This window comes from Erpetoichthys calabaricus, chromosome 12 (assembly GCF_900747795.2).
Source record: "Erpetoichthys calabaricus chromosome 12, fErpCal1.3, whole genome shotgun sequence".
Taxonomy (NCBI): domain Eukaryota; kingdom Metazoa; phylum Chordata; class Cladistia; order Polypteriformes; family Polypteridae; genus Erpetoichthys; species Erpetoichthys calabaricus.
In genome coordinates, this window is record NC_041405.2 from 71277352 (window position 1) to 71294097 (window position 16746).

Consider the following 16746-nt stretch of genomic DNA (forward strand, 5'->3'; position numbering starts at 1 on the left):
GCCTTGTACAAAAATCGCTAGCTAGCTAGTGTTTATTATGTTTGTTGTCGTGTGTAAATCAAGTGAGTAACTCAAAATTAGCATCGGAGTCCTGCAGTGACCTCTCAACATTTCATGCCATATCATCAATACATTCAAACACAGTTCTAACACCAAGCTAACTCTTAAAGTTAGTGAGGCAAGAATCTGTGCAGTAGCAACAATGCATTTCTTCACAAACTCCCATTCTGAATAAAGCTTCTGTCTTTTAGGCATCATAGTCTGCATATTTACTTGTGTAATGCCTTTAAGTGGTGCTGTTTTTGAGAAAATTGAGAGTTTCTCTGCAAAGGTACTGTTGTAGTTCGTGATTGCAGGTTTTTAAATGGGAAGGGAAGAGAAGCATAATGAACATAAAGGGCAAGGGCTGGAACCATAAAGTCAAACGTGAAGGCTAAACAAAAATTCTAAATCAAAAGAGAAAGGTAAAGTTCTTGTACCAGGAAATGCTTACTTAAAATAATTGCAGTTTTAAGAAGTTTATCTGTAATCTTGGGTACCAGAAAATGAACTGAATAAGCTGTTACACCAAAAAATTAGAATCTGGGTATTTTTATAACCCAGAATGGTGAGAAAAGAAACCGAAAAAACAATATAGAAGTCAGGAAAAATATAAAAACAAATCCATATTATAACAGCAAAATAGGCAAAGTGCCTTGCCTTTCATTTTCACAAAGAAGTAATCCCCCATTCACTTATGCTGGACGATATGATACTGTACTTAACATCAACTTTTCTTTTCTTTGCCATTTTTACATTAAATCACCCCTGCGAGATTACAGCAGTTTAACCTCTTGTAGGAGCAATTGGATATTGGAACCACAACTGATCTATGGAAGCCAACTGAGTCACCTAAAAATTGGAAGAAAAATGTCAACAGCATTCTGCTACCTTTCCTTCCAAGGCTGCAATTTATGCTTACAGAAATTATTGTTAGGTTTTGTGAAAATAACAACAAAAAAAAAAGAATAAACAGTACATCAAATCAAGGAAACATCCAGCTGACGTTGCTGTAGGCATATATGGTTACTTTTCAGTTTTACAGCCACCTAATAAATGCAGTTCAAAGGATGTAGTTGGAAGAAAATAGTTGATTTTCACAGAATCTCTGTACTTGTGTGTTCTTAATAAAATGTTCTGAATGTCTAAGCTTTGACATAGGAATCTCAGGAACTCTACTTAAGAAATTGAAAATCCAGCTTTGACTCTCGTTGTTTCTTTCTTTGTTGGCTTGATGTGACAGATATTCTAATGTCACAATGGTTGAGATTTCTTGTTTTGCTGACTTCAGTGTCCTGCACAATAGGCAGATTTGCCTCTAATAATTGTAATGGTTTATTTACTAGCTAATACAAGTAATATTTTCTAACAATGTGAACACACTAAGTTGACATTGTGGCAGTGTCGTTAACAGTGTTACATAATAGTTCTAGAGTCCTGGCCTAATCACTTGCTATGTTGGGTTTGCATGTTCTTGTCATGTCTGTTATAATGCATGGGTGTCAGAGGGTCATCTTCTGGGATCATTACAGGTAAGCACTACCCCAACCCAGGACACAAAGGGTGCTGTCCCTGACTGTCATGTGTCTTTTTTCACCCACAGCTCTGAGAAGACGCCCAATGAAAGCAACTGACTCCACCCCTTCTGGACCAAGGACTATAATTGCTTTATACTCCTGGAAGGAGGCGTCCCATTTTTAGATGGAGCTTCATCCTCATTGTACCTTATGGGAGAAGCTGCTTTTTGTTTTATTTTGTGACTCCATGAAGCTCTTATGTTTTCAGTAAATTTGGCGAAGCGGAATGGCCCCCCATCATTTCATCTGGACTTGTGCATTCCTCTCGGTTAACGATACTGTGTGTTGTTTTTTTCTTTCAGTACACCAGCCTTCTTCACACATCCCAAAAGACATATATGGTAAGTAGTTCTAATTTGGTTCCATACATGTGGATGTTGTTAGGAGTCCTTGCCCAGCTTAGCTCTAGCCTTATACTGATCCTGCTGTAATATGCTCTGTCCCCCTACAGTCCTTAACTAGACAAAAGGAGCTTAATAAAGGTTGGATGAACTCACTCAAAGCAAAATGTGTTTGGGAGCAAAAAATCTTTGCCATTTGCTTCAATGAGGGATGCTATAGAAGCCTATTCCAGCCACGTAAAAAATGCAATTGTGTTATTTCTCAAAAGAATAGCTATATTTTACAAATGTATTGCATTATTTCACAATTCTATTGTGTTATTTCACAAAACTATTGCATTATGTCACAAAGACACTGCCTGCTGGAGTCAGTAATAATATTTTACATGTGTGTGCTCTGGTAGACTAGTAACTGATAGTGATGAAAATGTTTAAACATGTGTGTGGCTTGCAATCAAGTGACAAAAACTGAGCAGATGTTATAGGTATACATTTAATTCAGCTTGTGCCGAGAGGTAAATTTAATATGCCCAGTTTAGGATCACAGATAGTCAGTGATTATCCCTGCAGCACTGGGTGTAAGTCAAGAAACAAACACAGTGGATGGTATGCCAGTCTTATGCAGTGCACAGTCACACAGCCATTCAGCAGAGTGTGATGTGTGCAGCACAGCAACAGAGACCTATAAATAAAATATCAGTTTAGTTGTAATCCAGTTATTTAGAAAAAGATATTGTGAAATTGTGAGATCTAATGAAGCAGTGCCTATTGCCCATACTGATACTCATCAGGGGCTTGGGTTGGGAATGCAAAAAGGGAAAGATGTTATTTACTTCACAACACATGAAGGACTAAAGATATCCTGTTAAGTGAAAAGTATTACTGACACATTTCGAGCATTCTGTGTTAAAACAGATAATCACATGCAGTTAAGCACACTCATCCACAAATGCAAATATCATGCAGACCCATGGCAGTGTGAGGCAGGGATGACAGCTCTGCACTACCACTCTGCCTGTGCTAAAAACATCTGTACTACTTTTCCTAAATGTCAAACTTATTAAAACTAGTTGTATACTTATAACATCTGTTCAGTTCTTGTCACTTGATTGCAAGATACGTGCCTGCTTAATCACTCCTTCAAGAGCAGAAGTCAGTAGACGACCACAGCACGTGTATGCACTATGTTAGCAGCAGCAGGCAGTGTCTTTTCAAAACAGCAGAATACTTTTGTGAAATAACACAATAATTCTTGCAAAATAACACAATAGTTTTGGGAAATAATGCCATTTTTTGGGAAATAGTGCAATACCTTTTTTGAATGGTAGATATAAGCTTCAATAGGATTTAAAGAATTAATTGAAAAAAAAATTGCAAGGTTATGTTAGTATGTAAAACAGTAATAGCAATTCTCCCAGTGTTTTTATAACTTTTTATGCTCACTGACTGGCACAATTCTTGACAATCTGTTTTTCATAATATGTATGTACTTGTGTGTGTTTTTGTAGAATTATGCATGACTTCAGCAGGATTGAAATTATAGACATGCTACAAAGTGAAAAACTCTGTGATAAGATGGATGAAGTTAAAAATTAGAGAGGTGGCTGTGTCGTTTGATGGTAACATCCATCAGTCCATTACAGAACATGAATCTGCTTAATCAAGTTAATGGTAATAGGAAACAAAGCCAGTCCTGATAGCATCAAGTGCAAGATAGGAGGCAATTCTGGGTGGTCTGCCAGTCTATTAAAAATACTCGATTAAACTACAGTTAGGGTTTTACTTAAATATCAAAAATAGGACCTGGCAATGTTCTACAAGATCTGAAATTATTATTAAAGAAGTGACACTTTTATGCTTTATGCAGTACCAAGACTTTGTAGTCCCACACAAATGCACTGTTGTTATCAGTCAAAAGAGCAAATGAGAGCTTGTTCCTCAATATTATTTCAACTGATTGTTTCACAAATACCTGCCGATGTTTTGCACAATTAACACAGTTCTTCTGTCTTAAATTACCTTTTCATCTTTGTCATTTTCTGCTTTGTTCTTGGGTCTATGACACATAGCCTGTTATCTCATTACTGATGAGGGTTACACTCTACGTGGAATACCTTAGTCTTCAGGGAGTATGAGCTATTACACGATTCACCATTTGAATGATTACACATTGTTAGAATGTGGGATGTCCCTCCATTATGCTCTTGGACAACAAGAGATCATAATTAATGCAGCTTCTCTTACATGAAGGGAAAACTGCACAGAACTATAGGTCACAAATTGTTACTGTTGAAACAAAAGTCAATGATGGTACAATACCTGAGTTCGCTTTCTCGAATGTGGCCTTCAAGCTCTTCAACAAACTTTTCTCCTTTCATCCAGTAGATAATTGGTTTGGATTCTCCACTGTATCCAAAAAAAGCCCTACAGTCAAGGTTGAATGGTGCCCCTGTGCAATTAAAAAAAATAATAAATGAAGCTGCTTTCACCAATTCACTCATTGGCCTCTTTAAAGTAAACATTTGTTAAAAATAGAAGGTAAAACAGGACAGCTGAAAGTGGTAACCCGTGAGAAACATACCGGTTGTTAGTCTGTTTCACAAGAGAGGCCAGCACCCCTGAGTCCTTCTTATAGCTTCAAACATTTACAACCCATAACTTTTGTAGGAATACAAAGTGCTTGTCAGGTGCACTAAATATGTTTGTTGGTAGCAGAAAAGAATGTGTAACTTTTCTGCACCTGAGACACATAACATTTTTTACACTCGAAGAATCTCAGTTTAAACAAAAAATTGAAATTCAGTAAAAAATATTTGTTGACTGCACCTGTTTCAAAGAGTTGTTTAAAGGTAACTCTTTAAATTAGTTAGCAATTAATTTAAATCACACATCAATTAATCTCATACCTTTATTTAACAAGGCATTAAAAAGGCTTCTTTTGGTCTTAATAACACTTAATAAGCATCAGTAAAGTGGTTGCCTGTCTCTTTCAGTGTAGCTTATTAAAAACTTGTGATAGACTGGTAAAAGTATTTGGGAATTGTGGTGAAGCAGGTTAGGGGTCTGTGGAAGTGCAGAGTTTAGTGAATAAAAACAGTGCACCACAGGCTTGGTTGGTGTGGGTGCATGCTGAGGCAATGCCATGCGGCCCCAGGGTGTTAATGGCGAAACTGGCTGATTGTATATTAATGTGCAGATGAGATTGTTTCTGCCAGTTTCCTCCTTAACGCTCTGAGGGTCGCAATCTAGGCACCTGTATCCACAAAGTTTAAAGATCCTGGGGAGGACTGAGAAGGTAAAAAATATCAAGACAGAAGGTTTGTGGAGCAGAGATTGGAATAATGAGCTGGTGCAGAGGACAGGAGGCATGTTGCTGAGGAGTTGGCCCCCTGCGGTGGGTCACTCTTGCTCAGCGTTCAAGGAGCCAGGACTGCTTGTCTGACAGATGCCAAAGAAAGGTGGTGGGATGACGGAGCCAGGCTAGGGCCTCCCAGCGTGTGACCAACTGAGGTAGCTGATAAGCAAGCTGTTTAAAAGGATGACCATGCATGACTCTCACTGAGCATACCTGATGGGGGAGCAAGGGTGGAGAAATGAAGAGAGGAACAGAGGCTCAAATGAAAGAGAAGCACATGATTTTAACTTTCTGGCTTTAACCCTTGTGGAATCTTTTTATCTACAGTCATATGAAAAAGTTTGGGAACCCCTCTCAGCCTGCATAATAATTTACTCTACTTTCAAAAAAAAGATAATAGTGCTATGTCATTCATTTCCTAGGAACATCTGAGTACTGGGGTGTTTTCTGAACAAAGATTTTTAGTGAAGCAGTATTTAGTTGAGTGAAATTAAATCAAATGTGAAAAACTGGCTGTGCAAAAAATTGGGTACCCTTGTAATTTTGCTGATTTGAATGCATGTAACTGCTCAATACTGATTACTTGCAACACCAAATTGGTTGGATTAGCTCGTTAAGCCTTGAACTTCATAGACAGGTGTGTCCAAACATGAGAAAAGGTATTTAAGTTGGTCAATTGCAAGTTGTGCTTCCCTTTGACTCTCCTCTGAAGAGTGACAGCATGGGATCCTCAAGGCAACTCTCAAAAGATCTGAAAATAAAGATTGTTCAGTATCATGGTTTAGGGGAAGGCTACAAAAAGCTATCTCTGAGGTTTAAACTGTCAGTTTCAACTGTAAGGAATGTAATCAGGAAATGGAAGGCCACAGGCACAGTTGCTGTTAAACCCAGGTCTGGCAGGCCAAGAAAAATACAGGAGCGGCGTATGCGCAGGATTGTGAGAATAGTTACAGACAACCCACTGATCACCTCCAAAGACCTACAAGAACATCTTGCTGCAGATGGTACAGTATATCTGTACATTGTTCTACTTCAGTGCAATTTGCACAAAGAACATCTGTATGGCAGGGTGATGAGAAAGAAGCTCTTTCTGCACTCACGCCACAAACAGAGTCGCTTGTTGTATGCAAATGCTCATTTACACAAGCCAGATTCATTTTGGAACAAAGTGCTTTGGACTGATGAGACAAAAATTGAGTTATTTGGTCATAACAAAAAGCGCTTTGCAAGGCGGAAGAAGAACACCGCTTTCCAAGAAAAACACCTACTACCTACTGTCAAATTTGGTGGAGGTTCCATCATACTGTGGGGCTGTGTGGTTAGTTCAGGGACTGGGGCCCTTGTTAAAGTCGATGGTCGGATGAATTCAACCCAATATCAACAAATTCTTCAGGATAATGTTCAAGCAGCAGTCACAAAGTTGAAGTTACGCAGGGGTTGAATATTCCAGCAAGACAATGACCCAAAACACAGTTCGAAATCTACAAAGGCATTCATGCAGAGGGGGAAGTACAATGTTCTGGAATGGCCGTCACAGTCCCCTGACTTGAATATCATTGGGATGATTTAAAACAAGATGTCTATGCTCGGCAGCCATCAAATTTAACTGAACTGGAAAGATTTTGTATGACAGAATGGTGAAAAATATCTACATCCAGAATCCAGACACTCATTAAAGGCTATAGGAGGCATCTAGAGGCTGTTATATTTGCAAAAGGATGCTCATCTAAGTATTGAGGATGCCCAAATTAATGTAACTGTCTAATTTTGTTATGATGCATATTGCATATTTTCTGTTAATCCAATAAACTTAATGTCACTGCTGAAATACTACTGTTTCCATAAGGCATGTCATATATTAAAAGGAAGTTGGTACTTTGAAACCTCAGCCAATGATAAACAAAAATCCAAAGAATTAAGAGCGGTTCCCAAACTTTTTCATATGACTGTATATATTAAGAGCTGTTTTCAACTCCCAATGGGCACTTGTTTTTATTGGAATATTGATTGGATTAATTATTTATTTAAAGAATATTCTGCTCTACACTTTATTTATTTGACACTTGATTGAATAAAAAAGCACAATGTGCCTGATGCACCTATCTTTATATGTCCTCATTGGTCTAGTCATCCCGGTCGTGACTATCGATGACCCGGACTCAAGGGAAACCAAGGCATCACTGTAATATGAGAGTTTCTTTTAGTCTCATTAATCATTAATTAATCTCTACTCAGGTCATGAAGAGAAACCCACCCAAGGAGTCGGCATGGTGTTAGACAAAGAGGCCACCAGGGCACTTATTGGTTGGAAGCCAGTCAACAAACGTATCATCACAGCGTGCTTCTGGTCAAGGCATTGAAAAACCATCACTGTCCAAGTGTATGCACCAATTGAAGAGGCAAATGATGATGAAAAAGATGAATTCCAGGAGGAGCTGCAAAACACATTCAACTATATTCCCAGCTAAGATGTGAAACTGTTAATTGGTGACTTGAATGCACAGAGTGACAAGAGCAGGTAAGGTATGGAGAGTGTTGATGGACCATTTGGATCAGCGCCGAAGACCATTGACAATAGGGAATGCCTATGGCTTTTCTGCAGCATCAACAGCCTTACCTCAGCAACACTTACTTCTAGCGCAAATACATCCATAAAAAGGCCCGGGGGGCCTCATGTATAAAGCCGTGCGTAGAACTCACACTATAACATGGCGTAAGCACAAAAGTGGGAATGTGCATACGCACAGAAAAATCCAGATTTAGGAATCTGTACGTACGCAAACTTCCACGTTCTTCCGCTACATAAATCCCGCTCAGCGTGAAAAGTAACGCATGTGCACGCGCCTTCTGTCCCGCCCCAACTCCTCCCAGAATTATGCCTCTTTGAATTTTCAAATCAATATAAATAGCCTTCTGTGAAAAGACAATGGGAAAAGCACAGGAGAAAATATAAGAATTTCAGCGAATACCAAGTGGAGGCAAAGGAAAAACATACTATTTGTTGGTTTAAACAGTGGTATAATCAACAAAAGGAAGTTGATCGAGTGACATAGTGTCGGAGAAACTCGAAAGCTCAAGTTCACAAAGTTGCACCATGCACAAAATAAAAAAGAAGTCACATATCAAAGTCGCCCTGAAAAGGCGAATCGTAGCCCACTGTCTGAATGTCATATGAAAGCTTATTAGGGTACAGACAAAAAAAATAGGCACACAGTGGGAAAAAAGCACGAAATGTCAACTTTAATCTCGAAATTTCCACTTTAATCACATAGTTTATTTTGCCATTAAAGTAGAACATCATAAACTTCATCATAAAATCGTTTAATTTACTAGTTTCTCAAATCCCATTGTAACTAAAGTAGCACGTTAAATGCTTTGTTCCGTATTTGATTTTCTATGTGCTCTGTGTGTGAATCACTACCTGCTTCTTAAACGGGCTTTCTCTTTCTCCGACAGGACACATAATCCATTACATTCGTGATATTACAGCTCTCTGAATAATTAAAATACTGAGATGTATACGTGATATCTTTTTCATGATGATAGGAATGAAAGCATGTTATTAAACATGGGAACACGGTGGCGCAGTGATTATTCATATCTCACGCAAGAGGCTTGCTGCGCCATGTGTGACCTTCGATGAAATAATTTATTACAGAAGTACTGTCTCTTTCAAACATACTAACCTCCAATTCCTGTCCTTACTGTTACTTTCTCCAAATACCCAATCGCCACACAATCAGCTCTGTAATAGACGTGAAGCCATTTGTAAGATTAGAACGCCGATTCTTTAAAACTTTTAAGGAACATTGAAATATCTTCGTAGTACATGTTTAATTATTCTATCCGTCTATCCTTCCAGTGTCGCGTCAGCACCAGCAAGAATACAACACAATGCAGGAACAATCCCTGAACTAGCTAGCGCTGCAGCACCGTGTCCTCACATGTTTAATTATTAACAATACTGATTATTTAAATGAAGTTAAAGTTTTAGCTGTATAATATAATCAACATATTTTGCTGCATTTCATCTTAAAAATGATATCGTCATCATATGTAAATACGTGCTTTATAAAGTGGCGCAGGTTGGGCAATATTATAACTGTAGTGCAAGTTTACAGTGAGGTAATTGTACTTATAAGTACAAACAGTTCTACAAGGAGCACTTGATGGACTGATTGAGTGCGTTTATAGTTCTTGGGATGAAACTTTTTCTAAACCGCGAAGTCCGTACAGGAAAGTCTCTGAAACATTTTGCCGTTGTTCAGGCAGCGTCTGCTTCATGCTGTATACCGATAATTCTCTTTCCAATTAGCTGCTGCTGTGATTCCCCACTCAGATACAGTGATATAAATACTCCGAGTGGTGCAGTGAGAGTAATATGGAAAAAGATGATCTGCTGTGGCAACCCTTAACGGGAGCAGCTGAAAGAAGAAGAAGATGCATTGAGAGTAACAACACTAAAGCAGTTATGGTATTTGGAATACTATGGCTATTCCCTGGAATATTATATTGCTGCAGGTTAATTACAATCAGATGCATTACACTAATAAACAATATGCAGTTAGTTTCATTGTATTTATAAAGCCGCGTCAGGAATGTGGGTCTAAGAAAGAAAGGGTGACCACATAGGAACTGCTTTGACGCTGGGTGCCGCCAGTCTGCAAAACCGAGCGGAGAAATTGCGTATGCCAGGGTATGAGGTACCGTGGAAATGTGCGTGGCTTTACGCCAAGTTTAGGTTTTATACATCGTGATTTGAGCGTGGAAACGTTCGTACACAACATTTCTGTGCGTACGCACCATTTATACATGAGGCCCCTGGAGATCTGATGGCACCACCAACAACAATAAGCACTTTGAGCTACATCATTTGCATGAAAATGTGCTATATAAATAAATGTTGTTGTTGTAAACAAAACAAACAATGAGACTGACTACATTTGCACCAGCCAGCATTGTCAGAGCATGCAGTGGTGCAGATGTGAGCTCAGACTCACCTTCTACGAGTTAAAGTAAAGCTACATTTGAGGAAGCTCACCAAACTGGAGAAGGTCAGACCCTAGGCGAATGACAGCCTGAAGGACCGGGCAATATCAGATAATGCTACGGAACAGATTCCAAACATCACAGGAGGCAGGAACTGATTTGGAAGACCAGTGGAAAAACTTCATGGAGGCAGTGACATAAAATGTAGAAAGAACAATTGGGAGAAGAAGTGGGTCAAAGATGGATTTGGGAAGCTTATTGATGAAAGGAAAATGGCAAAGAGCAACAGAGACAGCGTAGGAAAAGCTCAAGAGAAGGCAAGATGTCTCAGAGAATATCAGGACTTGGATTGACATATGATACGGATCTGCCATGGATATAAGAAAGCCTGGCTAGATAAGAAAGGCACCCAGGCAGAAGAAGCAGCTAGGCTCAAATATTTCAAGAACTTATACTGCATTGTGCAGGAACTAAGAGAATGAAAGAGCGACTCAAATGTGCCTGTAAAAGACAATTGAGGAAAGATTCTGGTTACAACAGAAGAGCAAGGTCAGCACTGGATGGAGCACTTCCAAGAAACACTGAAATCAACCGAGCCCAGTATCCTTGTACAGCTTTGATCAGGTGCCTACTTGGGAATAGTGAATTTACCAAAAACAGCAGGTGCAGAATCAGTTGCTGTCTGTTCCTGGCAAGGTTTTCTGCACCATGCTTCTGAGTAGGCTGTGTGTGGTGCAAACACAGTACTACTGGAAGAACAAGCTGGTTTCCATAGCAACCACTCCTGCATTGAACATATCTTCATTGTCAGAAATATCACCAAAGAGTGCGTTGAACATCAAAGACCACTATTCCTGAATTTTATCCACTTCAAGAAGGCATTTGATAGTATTCACAGAGAGCCCCTCTGGAACATTACCCGGTCTTACGGCATTCCCCAGAGCTACGTCAACATCTTCAGAAGCCTGTACGTTAACTCCCGCTGCTGGGTTAAGACAGAAACAGGAAGAACAGACTTTTTCAACATCATCACTAGTGTGTGACAAGGGTGTGTTCTGTCCTCTCTTCTCCTCTTGTTGGTGGTCGATTTTGTTCTCAAGAGAACACCAAGGGGACCCGGTTGAGGTATACCATGGAAAGACCAAACTACGCTGAAAGACCTGGACTTTGCCAATGATATTATCCTACTGGCAAAGAATGATGAAGACTTACAGAGGCTAACATCGGATCTAGAACTGAATGCTGAGAAAACTGGACTGAGAATCAGGACAGAGAAGACAAAAACAATGAAGGTGGACAATAGCCTCAATCAAACCACAATGGCCATCCAGGTCAAGCAGATAGAAATTGAAACAATGGACCACTTCACCTAACTAAGCAACACAGTGAGCAATGATGGGGACATTGAAGCTGATGTTAACTGTAGAATCAGGAAGATTCAGCAAGAAGCTGAATGTGTTCCACTAAAGATGCCTGAGGCAGATCTTGAAGATAAGCTGGCATGACCACATTACTAATGAAGAGGTCTGAAGGAGCACAAAGGCACATCCACTGTCTGAAATTGTTGCAGAGCAACTAATGAGGCTGGCTGGCCATATCCTGCATACTGCCATTCAAAGACGGCCATGAAATGGATTCCACCTGTAGGGAAGCTGAAACAAGGAAGGCCAAACCTCACATGGCACAGAACATTCCACAATGACCTGAAACAAATCAACATTGCCTGGCAAGATGCTGAAGGAATAGCAGCTAATCGAAAAAGATGGCGCCAGCTTGTTGCCCAATTTGCCCAAAGACACAGGACGACCTAAGTCTAAGTCTAAGTAGGTAATCATTACTTATGGATTTACAAGTGTTACACTATACAATACAAAGAGATATATTATCACCCACGTAAGCCACCTCAGACCATTCCAAAATGAAGTCGCATTGCACAGAGATAACCACTTTGTTACTACTTTGTAAGTGCTATTATGACCTAATATGTACCTAATCTAAAGTATTACCAATAAAAAAATAAAACAGAGCATATCACTGCTTATGAGTTAATCTACTAACAAATCACACCTTTGATGTGTAGTATTACAAACTGAAAGTAAATATGTTAGATTTGAATACATAGTGAGTGGTTCAGAAACATGAAAAAATACCTTGTGATAAGAACCTAGGAGTTACAGTGGTCTCATCACTCTCCACAGACAGCATACAAAAATAATTAAGTCAAATATGATGCTGGGTTCAGTTGCATTATGTGTAGAGTAAAAGTTAATGCAGGTTATAATTAAACTATGTAAGATGCTAGTATGGCCTCATCTGGAGTAGCCTGTGCAGTTTTGATCTACATATATTGCAAAAAAGCACAGAGCTACAAATGCAACTGTACAGATAAGAGCAGCAAGGCTAATTCCAGGTCTGAGTGGTATGATCTATGAGGGATGATTGAAAGAGCTAAGCCATTTCAGCTTAAACAAACAGAGATCAAGAAGTATCATGAAAGAAGTGCTCAGAAGTGGTGAAGGGAATCAGCTTGGTGGATCCCAACTGTAAATTTGAAATGAGTTCTTCAAGAACACAACAACACAGATGGAATTTGGTTATAGGTAAATTTCACATAAATATCGGGATGGCTTTCTTTATCGTGAGAATCATAAATACATTAAACCAGTTACCTAGTAGTGTGGTACACAACAGTACTTAAAATTCAACTTCATGACATTTGGCTAAATATTACCAAGCGTTGTTGAACTGAATGGCCTGTTTTTATTGTAATTGTTCTGATAACTTTCTCAATTGTTCAGTTCACTAAAGCACAACACTAATGCTATGTGGCAATCTCTGTCTTAAAACATATCAAGTAATTAAGATAAAATAATTAGCTATATTTGGTTATAAGGCAAACAAAAGCACTTGAATTCAAAGACCTGCACCAATGAAAATATAGAAAACCATGAGGTCTTTCTAAACCAGGTGGTAGGGGTGCAATGAAGGACTGGCAGTGTGATGGCATCACAAGCACTTCGCCATTAAGCTTTACATGTATGCAATGTGTATGCTATAACGGACACTGATAGTGCTCTCTATACACCCCACATATAACACTTTATGAATCATGTTTAGTATAGCAAAGATCTTTTTATTTGGCGTTGGAATAGTCTTTTCAGAATGTGGTTGACCTAAAATGGTTGACATTTTGACTTAAAAGCCCTATTTATCATATCTGTATTTGTGTATATATTTCATGGTGTTTTTCGATTTATATTTCACCATTTTGTTTTATGGTACTTCCTGTCATTTTTCATATTTTTGTATTTATTATAATTGGAAGTGTGCTTAATAGGAATAAATTGAAGTGAACTTTCAATCTCTGCATACAAGTTCAAATTGAATATTGCAGCACCACATAAGAAGATCACATCAGCTATAGGCTTTCTCCATGGTTAAGGTAAAACAATATCAGGAGGATTCTGGGAGCTCTTTACATAGCATACTGATAATCAGAGATGAAGAGATGGTCAGCATGAGCTTTCACAGTGGGTTCCAAATCAAAGCTTTTAACAAAATAAATTGAAGTAATTTTTTTTTATTGAAATTCAAGATGTCTGTCTATTTTTGCATGTTTAATAACTAAAATTTTGTTGAGCTCTCGTAATATGTTTTATTTAGGACCAGCAATAATTTCCATGCATGGATCTTTTGTGTGTCTATTTAGTTAGATTACTATCTTCCTGGATGAAGCTGAATCCAATCCTAAAAGGCTTAATGTATCAAACTATTTTAGTAGATTTTTAAAATATTTTCAGAGGACATGATGATGGATGAGGAGTAAGGGAATTCAAAGGAACAATGCATACTGGGGCTAGTGAAGCTTCATTATATTGTTCATTATTATCTTAACAACAATGCTATGAAAACAAGACACAACCCTTAATTGACGTTAGTTTGAGAATGCTATGCAATGAAGTGCCAGCACATCCTTACAGGTGAACAAAACAACTAATTACATCAGCAATCAAGCAATGATGTCCAAATTAAACTATTAGGAACATGATGGAAGTTCACACCTTGACGCAAACACAACACTCTGCAGCTGTCCAGTACACTGAGGTACCAGAATGGTTCTTCAGACCAATACCATAGGGGAGCCATTTTTGTTTCTCAAAAGACTCGTCCACATGTAGGTTCCAGAAAAGAACCTTTATTTATTTAGATTCATAACAGTCTCCATAAATAACCATGAACAGATCCTAACAAATTTGTAAAATACCAATGGCTCATGATTTTTAAAAGGACTCTTACTGCATATATCCTGTAAAACAGGCTAAGTCCAAGTTTTCTTATTCTGTTGTGTTCTGGTGGGTAGCCTACCATATTTTAATTCAGGTTTTTTCCATATATTAGAAAGGTTTTCAAAGCCTAAAGGACCAATTTCATATTCAAAGAACCCTTCCCTTAACGAAATAGTTCTTTGTCAAGTAATAGTTTTACGAGGAATCACACAACCCATTAAATAACCATAGTGCCATTAAAGAATCTTTATTTTAAAGAGTGTAGCAGTTCTAATGACTATTTTGCCTGGTATTTGCTGCACAGAGCAAGGCTGGCAATTGAGAACATGAGTTATGAATATCTATTATTTCCATACAAATACTCTGCAATTGTAGGAGCAAATGTAACACTTAATTGTTGGCTTTTTCAAATTTAGATCCACCTGGTGGTCTTCTCCAGCAGTGGTTGAAGATCAAGATGCCACTCAGCCCCACTGGTGTAATGTCTCCTATTTGATGCATTCCTGGCATTGATTGGCTTTCTTTCATTCTTAATTACATCCTTCTGTTCTGTGAGAAAACTGGAGAACCTGGTGAAAAGCCTACTTGGACATGGGGAGACAGTGTAAATTCTACACAGACAGTGGCTAGGCCAAAAAATGAACCCAGGACTTTAGGACATGCTGTACTTTGACAGACTCAGAGAATTAAACCTGCTTAATCTCAAGCAGAGGAGACTATGTGGCGACTTAATGCAGGTCTTCAAAATCCTCAAAGACACTGATAAAGTAGACCCAGCAGAATTCTTCCAACTTAAGGGTAAATTATCCAATTGGGGACACCAGTGGAAATTAAGAAGTGTATTTAGGACTGAAATTAGGAACCACTTCTTTATGGAATCCAGAAGAAACTACTGAGATATGCAGTTTAAGCAGAAACATTGACAACCTTTAAGAATAATATGGATGAGCTACTGGGGCAGCTTAATTAGAAGTTAAACAAATGAGTTCATGGACTGAATGGTCTTTTCTTGTCAAATTTCTAATGTTCTTATTAACTAGTCTGCTGGAGCTATGAGACATCAGCACTAACCACTGTTTCTCCATTGTGGCTTAAAGGTAAATAATACTAATACTACTACTACTACTACTAATATTTTTTTCTTTGAAAGAAAAGCCTGCTATAGTCATCAGGTCCTGGAAATGTGAGGAATAACATTTACAAAGATGCTGTCCTTTTCAGATTTATATAAAACTAGTCATGCTTCCTGTTGAAGACAGGTAATAAAATAATTTAAAAATATTTGTTATCTCCTACCCTACATTTACCTTTAGTGCATTTCCTCTAATTCTTCGTGTGTCTGAACCTCATTTGACTGGTGCTCACTCTCTAAAGACTGCTTTTCTCACATTCTGTCCAGTTTTATACTACCTGTCTTTAAAGGCGACTCTCTCAGCGTGGCTCCTATGCCTTCTCTCCTCCTCATGTGTCTCACATTCACAATTCTTTCAATCGTGTCACCAAAGCCAAAATGACTTATCATAATGCTCTGAGGGACTGGACACACACACACACACACGCACACACACGCACACACACACGCACACACACACACACACACACAGACCTTACTGTTTTATTATATAGTTATATTGTTATGAGCTGTGCTAAGAATGAAGACCAGCAATGTTACAGAGGGTAACAAGAGTGTCGAGTATGACAAGACATGAGGGTGGGGCCTAACTGTGGTGCCAAGTGTTTTGAATAGCACTGCTGTTTGAGTTGTTTCATTTTATGCTATGGAATCTGAATGTAGAAGATTTTCAAGATTATTGAATCCTTGACATTCAGCAGCTATGACAACGTCTTAAGAACTTTAGTGTGTTTCTTTGACTAGGGAGAATTTTCTGGTGTGAGTTCTGTTCAGAGCTGTTGAACCACTTTTGTGAGCTTCAGCTACCACAATGCTTTTGGCAAGTCTGCTGCAATTAAAGTTAATTTCCTCTCATGCCATGCCAAGCAATGAAGGAAATATGTAGAGCAATCACTTTTCCTTTTTTTGGGAATTACTGCATATTTTTGCATTCCTTGTGTAACTAAGTGTAGCAGAGGTTAACATTTTCCTTTGTTTCAAGTAGTTCCAGTTATGATGTGCCTTAAGGTTATGTGCTTATGCACTC

At 38.6% G+C, this 16746-nt stretch overlaps 1 protein-coding gene across 1 annotated transcript in view; it reads right to left on the reverse strand.

The window, feature by feature from the left end:
- The window catches only part of il1rapl2 (interleukin 1 receptor accessory protein-like 2), a 1145651-nt gene that overhangs the window by 53217 nt on the left and 1075688 nt on the right, over positions 1 to 16746 (reverse strand). The window contains exon 7 of the mRNA XM_051935188.1: positions 4277 to 4406. Coding sequence (XP_051791148.1) covers positions 4277 to 4406 — 130 coding nt within the window. The remainder of the gene's footprint in view (positions 1 to 4276; positions 4407 to 16746) is intronic.